Source organism: Gobius niger (assembly GCF_951799975.1).
Source record: "Gobius niger genome assembly, chromosome: 7".
Classification (NCBI taxonomy): domain Eukaryota; kingdom Metazoa; phylum Chordata; class Actinopteri; order Gobiiformes; family Gobiidae; genus Gobius; species Gobius niger.
This window is the reverse complement of record NC_136858.1, coordinates 27,095,708-27,103,568: the sequence shown is the minus strand read 5'-3', so window position 1 is coordinate 27,103,568 and position 7,861 is coordinate 27,095,708. Positions and strand designations below refer to the sequence as shown.

Sequence of the window (7,861 nt, the reverse complement as noted above, 5' to 3'; positions counted from 1 at the left end):
TCAGCCACAAAAGGTTTTCCTCTATTTTACATTGAGATAATAGGGCCAATCAAAACAGCCAAGGGAACAATGAAATGCTAATTGAAGTGTTTGTATAAATTCATGAAAAGGTTATTAAGGAAATGTATGCATGTCAAACAATGCAAGAATTAGGCAAATCCTGCCCTTAAACTATGCTTTGTTCATTTGCATTGGCCTTTTGAATTCTAACATGAAGATTTAATATAGAGCAAACTGCCTGCACAGCTGCAGGTGTGGCGAACTCTAAGTGATGATGGATATATCAGCCTTATGGGCAGGGCTGTCACTTTAATTGAGCCGTTGCCTATTACATATTTAAGTATGCACTGCACTGGCCCTGTGTGCCTATCAGAGTGGAGCAGGGCTGTGATTGGCTGAGCCGTAGAGAGAGCAGTGTGCGCACTGAGGGGTGGGGGTCTCCCTCTCTCTCAGTGCGCTCTCATTCAGCCTCTGTCAGCAGAACGAGCATCAGCATCACGGCTGCCTCCCGCACCCTCCATGGACCAGAGAGGACAGGACAGACCCATCCTGAGACAGACGCACAGACACAGGACAGCAGCAGCTCGGACACTCTGAGAGGGATGTGATAGAGAGAGGGCAGGCTGCCTCAGGACCTCTGCAGCGGCTCTAAATCTGAGCTGTCAGACTAAGCTCAGCTGAGAGAGGAGCGCTGGGATGTAAAGTGAAAAGCTCTCACACCGGACAGCAGGATGGGAACCTCAGGAACACCGCCGACTAAACATCAAAGTTTTCACAGAGGGAAAGAACAGCTGGACCAGTGGAATAAAGTGCGCTCATCAGAGGAGTGAAACAGGAGACAGGACAGACTTACAGAGATGAGTAACCTCTAACAGGAGCAGCCTTTGGCGCAGCTGCTGCTCAAGTCCGTTCAAGCCCTGAGTGCTCTCTTCACCTGCCGATATCTGTATGTCCCACTGCTCAGCAGTTCAATACACTCATGGTAGATGCCAAAGCGAGGAACATGAAATGTCTGACTTTCTTTTTAATGCTACCAGAGTCAGTGAAGAGTAAGTCCAGTAAAAGCTCGAAAAAAGGTAACTCCAGTGGCAGCTCCAAGCTGCCCCCAGTTTGTTATGAGATCATCACTCTGAGGAGCAAGAAGAAGAAGAAGATGGCAGCGGATATTTTTCCAACAAAAAAGTCCTCCTCCACCTCCACCACCACCACAGTGCAGCAGTACCAGCAGAATAACCTCAACAACAACAACACCATACACAACTGCAACTGGCAAGGGCTGTACTCCACCATACGAGAGAGGTACGTCTGCATATCCACACACAAATAAGTCAGGATGCATTACTTTGAAGTGTAAACAAGGCGGTAGGGCAGTGTTCTGTAGATGCTGTATATAACAGTGGAAGTGGGTAACCCCCCTCCCGCCCCCCCCCTCCCCTCTGTGCTGGGCTCATGTGTTTACAGCCGCTCTCCTACAGACTGACAGCGCAGAGAGGGGACATCCACCGGCTCGTTTCGTATGCACAACAGGCTGACGCGCTGTGTAAAAGCTAAATATTTACTTTGGCCTATCAATAAAAGACCCCAGCTGTCTCGGCTAAATGTGCGCGTCCGAACTGGCTTTGTTGTCTCTCCAGAACATCATGGGGCTGTTTACCCAGCCCTGTGACATGTTCCACCACTCAATAATATATGAACAACGCTTTATTGTTGGTCCCATTCTTTCACAGTGGGGATTTTCCACTCTCTACAACGTCTCCGGTGTTTGCTTTTACGTAGATTTACAACTTTAAATATAAAGCAACATATTTTCATCATAAAGTATTTTGTTTGGTCGACGTCCTTACTCCTAAAAGTCAAATTTGAAAACCACATGTATTGCATAAATTAGTAACAGTCATTTTATTCACAATAAGAAACTCATCATCTCAGCAATACACTTTATCTGAATTATTTTTACTTTAATCCCTTTTATATGCATGGCCTGCAGTAGGGGGAAAGTTCAATTAAAAGTTGACATAATTTCCTTGTGTTTCTCCCATATAGAAACTCGGTGATGTTCAACAATGAGCTGATGGCAGATGTTCACTTTATGGTGGGTCAGTCTGGAAGGACACAGCGACTCCCGGGCCACCGAGTAAGTATCTCTCAGCCTTCTTCACAAATCACGCAAACAACAAGGAGGAAATGAACAAGCAATGTGCAATCACCCCGCCGCTTGTCTCGGCATCGGCGCAAGAATAACCCTCGTCATTGCCAGCCATATTGGGAGTCGACCTCTTTGTGCTCTCTCCACTTCCGCACCATGTGTCTGTCTTTCTTTTGGAGACAGTCTTCAATTATTTATGTAAATGAGGCTTGAGGAGGAGAGAAGGAAGAAGGAATGCCCTCCACTCTGCAGTCATATCTCGCGCAGAATGGACCGGCTTTGTCTGTCTTGCCTTTTCAAAAACAGCTCCGCAATTACTCAACTTTTTAATCCAAATCACCACCGGCAAACCCACAGCCTCCGTGATAAGCTGCGCAACACAATATATCCGGTTTCTTGAATAGCTTTTTGACAATGAATGTGTGGCTGTTATTATTATTATAATTGCCGCTATATGCTTCTGGCCCTAAAGGTTAACTTCCTTTCTGTATGTCAAAGCTGTTTTTCCATACACGGGTTCATAATAGGTTAATTATAGTAATAATGTATCATCTAAAAGCACATTTAAATAGGACTCTGTCATTCACATTACGTTTTTAGCCATTAAGCAGCAAGAGAAATAGATTTGCTGCCTCTCTTCTCTGTCATATAGGTCGAGCCGATGTCATTTCCTATCTCTATTTATGAGAATGGGATGTGTATAATTGATGGTTGTAGTGCAATATGGAGGAAAAAAGAGAGTCAAGCTGCCTAAAATTAAGAAACACTTTCTGCTGCTTATCACAGCTGTTTATCGGCAACTGTGATAGGAAAGTGAAAACAAACTTTTATAAGAATTGAATCAGAATTGGTTCTAGCAAACAGCAAGTACATGCAAAAGAACTCAGCTCGAAGAGTCTGACTTTGCTATAGTTCTCCATTCTGAAGGGGACAAATGCAACATCTAATGAACTTTTTGGTGCTTTTAACCATTCACATTACAGTTTTCATCATCCTGTTTACTGTTGTCTCTTCTTCTAAAACGCTCCGACCTGTGTTTTCCTGGATATTGTTGCATTTTTCATTGCAGTTCCGAGAAGTCTCCCACTCAAACCGCATTTATTACGACGCACTGCACTTGATAGCCAACGATGACGTTTTAAATACTGATAAGAGGGCGGGTACAATGGGATAAAAGCTACGCAGTCCATGCTGATGAAGTGTGCTTTCCATAAAGTTTGAAAATCAATATTGAGGAGCCCAAGTGCAGATTTATAAGCCACAGTTAAGCATGATGTGTCCACTTGAAGCATAGTTAGACACAAGATAATTCAACGATTGGCCTTACCAGCTCTAAAATTTAAACAAAACTGCCAATAAATGAAAGGTCACTGATGTTTTACGGCACAGGCAGGAATAAAGATTCATTCCCAGTGTGTGTGCTATGTTTGTTGATTATATTTTGCCACTTTTTCCACACATCATTTCTCTGATTGGTTACTCAAAATGCTTGTCGCATCCAGTGGAAATCAACCTCGATCTGAGTGCTCACCAGACTAGATAATAAGAAAAGGTATTTATCTATATGGCCCAGCTGTATTAGACCTTCATAAGCTGGAGAAGTCAATGAACTGAGACTAAACTTCACTATATCCTCGGACATTACAGTATAGAGGCACTTAATGACATTCCTGCAGCCTTTTTTTATGATGGCTATTTGGCTGTGGTTCAGGTCTGCATTAAGATTTAATTCACAAAACGATACCTATTCAATATGGCAGATGCAGCCTGTGGCTAATCGTAGTAATTTATGTGGACGTCAGTAAAATGCGGTGGGTCAGAAGGTGGAAATCATCTTATTCTAATGTGTCTATATATATGGCGTTCTGTATAGACATATAAAAGAGCAGCTGTCACCGAGAGGAGCACTTTACGGAGTCGTAACAAATGATTAATAAACGCAAAGCTCAGACTTGGCTGATTTGCATTTCAGGTTTATTTTAGATTTCACCAGGATTCATTATCTTAGCAGAAGTGTCTCTATGTGGAAATATATACCGCCCACAAGCCCACCTACACAGACCAACCTGCTCAAGACTACAACAAGAGCTTTCGAGTGGTTATTCTGGCACGTTCCTTCTCATGGAGTTTTGCTCTTGGTTTCGTCATATCAGATAAGGTGTTATTTGAGCAAATTGAACTTCTGCGGTAATCTATTCTGTTCTGTTATTAGAAGAACCTCTTTTTAATTAAGGTGATCACTATCTTCTTCACTGGCAATGTTGCTTCATTGTGAGAATGGATTGAGTCTAACTCAACAGGTCTGACTCTCTATGATTAGAACAGAGGCATGGAAACAAAAACGTTCATCTTTTGTTGGTAGCTCAAAGCAATACATGAGAACTAAGTAATGGGATTTTTACACTTTCTATTTAAAGCTTGGATTTTCTCCGTCTCATTGTTTCTCTCTCAACAGTACGTTTTGGCTGTGGGCAGCTCAGTGTTTCATGCCATGTTTTATGGAGAACTGGCTGAAAACAAGGATGAAATACGTATTCCAGATGTGGAACCAGCGGCTTTCCTGGCCATGCTCAAGTAAGGACTCTCTGTACAAACTCTTCATTCTTCTGACATGAGCTCTCATCTATGTCGTTGCTCTGCAGGTACATTTACTGTGATGAGATTGACCTGAGTGCGGACACAGTGCTGGCCACTCTGTATGCTGCTAAGAAGTACATCGTCCCTCACCTGGCGCGCGCCTGTGTCAACTTTTTGGAGACTAGTCTGAGTGCAAAGAACGCGTGTGTGCTGCTGTCTCAGAGCTGCCTGTTTGAGGAGCCGGAGCTGACGCAGCGCTGTTGGGAGGTGATAGACGCTCAGGCCGAGCTGGCTCTGCGCTCTGAGGGCTTCTGTGACATCGACTCACAGACCCTGCAGAGCATATTGCAGCGAGAGACTCTCAACGCCAAGGAGATCGTTGTATTTGAGGCGGCTCTCAGCTGGGCAGAGGCCGAGTGCCAGCGGCAGGAGATTACCTCTTCCACTGACAACAAGCGCAGGGTGTTGGGGAAAGCCATGTACCTGATCCGAGTGCCCGCCATGGCACTGGACGACTTTGCCAACAGCGCAGCACAGTCTGGTGTATTGACTCTTAATGAGACCAATGACATCTTTCTGTGGTACACAGCGGCTAAGAAACCAGAGCTGCAGTTTGTGAGTCAACCCAGAAAAGGCCTGGCGCCTCAGCGCTGCCACAGGTTTCAGTCCTGTGCTTATAGGAGCAACCAGTGGAGGTACCGCGGCCGCTGTGACAGCATCCAGTTCGCTGTGGACAAAAGAGTGTTCATCGCAGGCTTCGGTCTGTATGGCTCCAGCTGTGGATCAGCCGAATACAGCGCCAAGATCGAACTCAAGCGGCAGGGGGTCATTTTGGGACAAAACCTCAGTAAATACTTTTCTGATGGATCCAGTAACACATTTCCGGTGTGGTTTGAGTATCCAGTTCAGATAGAGCCGGACACCTTCTACACGGCCAGTGTGGTCCTGGATGGAAATGAGTTGAGTTACTTTGGGCAAGAGGGCATGACAGAGGTGCAGTGTGGGAAGGTCACGTTCCAGTTCCAGTGCTCTTCTGACAGCACCAACGGGACAGGTGTGCAGGGCGGACAAATACCTGAACTCATATTCTACGCCTGACAATTACTGTAAACTTTATGCAGGCTGCACTCTCAAAAGATAATGGGTATACTTGTGTCACTTTGTGCTTTGATTTGTGTCACTGGTGTGAAGTGAAGGTGAAGTGGCTCAGAAGAGGCTTCATGTGCTTTTGTAAATGATTCATTTGAGGGAACAACAGGATATTTTACTGTAACATATCGATGACAAAAGAAAACCTTAACAATTGTATAAATGTGCATGTACATATGAATATATGTAGATATGAAATGTACAGTATATAAAGTTATGTTGTGGTTAGAGCAGGCCACTCAGATATCTATAATGAATATGCTACAATATGTTTATGATTTCTATGCTTGCATAGAACGCACATATAGCAGCAATACTTCACATTCTGTTTTGCTTTCGTTTTTTTTATAAAGGCCCACATAACAATAGATCTAATGCTACGGCCATCATATGGTTTATGTAATACTCAAACAGGCATTTTTTGACAGAATGTTACACCAGCAGCTTGTTGTAGACTTAAACAGTTTTAATGCACTTAGACAGAGTGCTGGGGTCTTAGATAGGAGCACTGCATATATGAGGCACATGTCCCCTTTACTCTGAGTAGAGCTGCACTCCGTCCCCTAGATATTTACTTTAAGTTATTGTTTACAGAGACATGACCACATGTACAGCCTTTTAAGTTTACATTGCAGATGTTGGAACAGGTGCCTAACTTTACTGTCAAGTGCATCTCTGATTATTCAAGCACCTTTTTTTGTTTACACTGAAGATCATACGCCCACTTTCAGATGCTGTTTATATCACATGTGGAGTCCTACTGAGCACTCCTATACAATGTGACTATTTGCCATCATTAATATCATCAAAGTTATACAACAGAACTGCACTGCTTTTTGTTTGTAAAGAGTTTATCATTTTGTCTTAATTCAATTTAATAAGAAGGTCTTTTTTAAATTCTGTGCTACTGAGTTTGCTGGTCCACAGGCTAATGATGAAAGGGACAACTGGTGTTAAAGTCTCGTGTTTACTTGCACATTTTCTGGGAGACCAATGAATGTGTATGATTGTCGATGATGCAAATAAAAAAAAAAGTTCCAAATGTCTTTTCTTTCATTTCCATCAGCAAAAAAGAAACAGTATCAGAGCCACACTTAGCCTAAAAGTTGCAGATAGGAGCAGATGATGCCCTTTGGCGGTGAAGTAATTCATGTTGCCAAGAAGAGCCGTCTGTTGATTGATGATTCCTGCTTTCATGCCACTTAAAAAACGCTCCTTTTTGTGGCGGGTAATCTCTGACTCTGTTCCCCATCACACAATATGCAAACATACTTCGCATTTCGAAATATGAATTTTAATGCGCCGCAAACTTTGAAGAATGGTTTTCTGAAGTGCAATCAATTCTGACAAATCGTGAGGAAGAAACAGATAGAATATGGTAAACAATGGAGGGTTTTACATTCGGATATAACAAGTTTTGAGTGTTGAGCGTATCATCTCAAGTGTGCCTCTGTGTTCTGCAGTGCTTTCCTGGACCCTCAGAGATACTTTACATTACATTATTCGTTCACTCCATACTTGGTGGCTTTGGGATTCTACTGTAGCATCAGCTGCCCTGGGGTAGATTGACTATTGCTATCGATCTGCACCACCTGAACCTCCGACCACCACCAATCTTACGGTTAAAAGACGACCCACGCTACCATCTGAGCCTCTGCCGCCCGAATGTTGAGTATATTTCACTTTTCAGTATCCTCAGTGATGCTACAACGCAGTGTTAGACATTGTATATGTTTAACAAGATAGGCATGGATATAAAACTGAGAGAAAAGAGTATCAAGTGTATATATCAGGTTAGAGTTGTGTGACTTCATAATGGTTTGGTAAGAGCCCCCGAACCGAGCACATTTTCTCCAGTTCGGCGTTACCCAAGTCGAAAAACTTCTTGAAAAAAAGCATCAATATACGAGGATGAAAATTTAACAACATGTGACAAAAGGGCGACAAAAACGTAACAAAAAAGCAACCAAAAAAGGCCACAAAAAGTAG

The 7,861-nt window shown here is 43.2% G+C and overlaps 1 protein-coding gene across 1 annotated transcript; it reads left to right on the top strand.

The window, feature by feature from the left end:
- The first annotated feature begins 447 nt into the window (after positions 1–447).
- On the top strand, positions 448–6,907 carry LOC306965615 (BTB/POZ domain-containing protein 3-like). The gene is made up of 4 exons (XM_079560133.1): positions 448–1,299; positions 2,044–2,134; positions 4,602–4,720; positions 4,789–6,907. Exons 1-4 carry the CDS (start codon positions 980–982, stop codon positions 5,819–5,821), a joined length of 1,563 nt encoding a protein of 520 aa, XP_079416259.1. The 5' UTR covers positions 448–979; the 3' UTR covers positions 5,822–6,907.
- Positions 6,908–7,861: the final 954 nt, after the last annotated feature.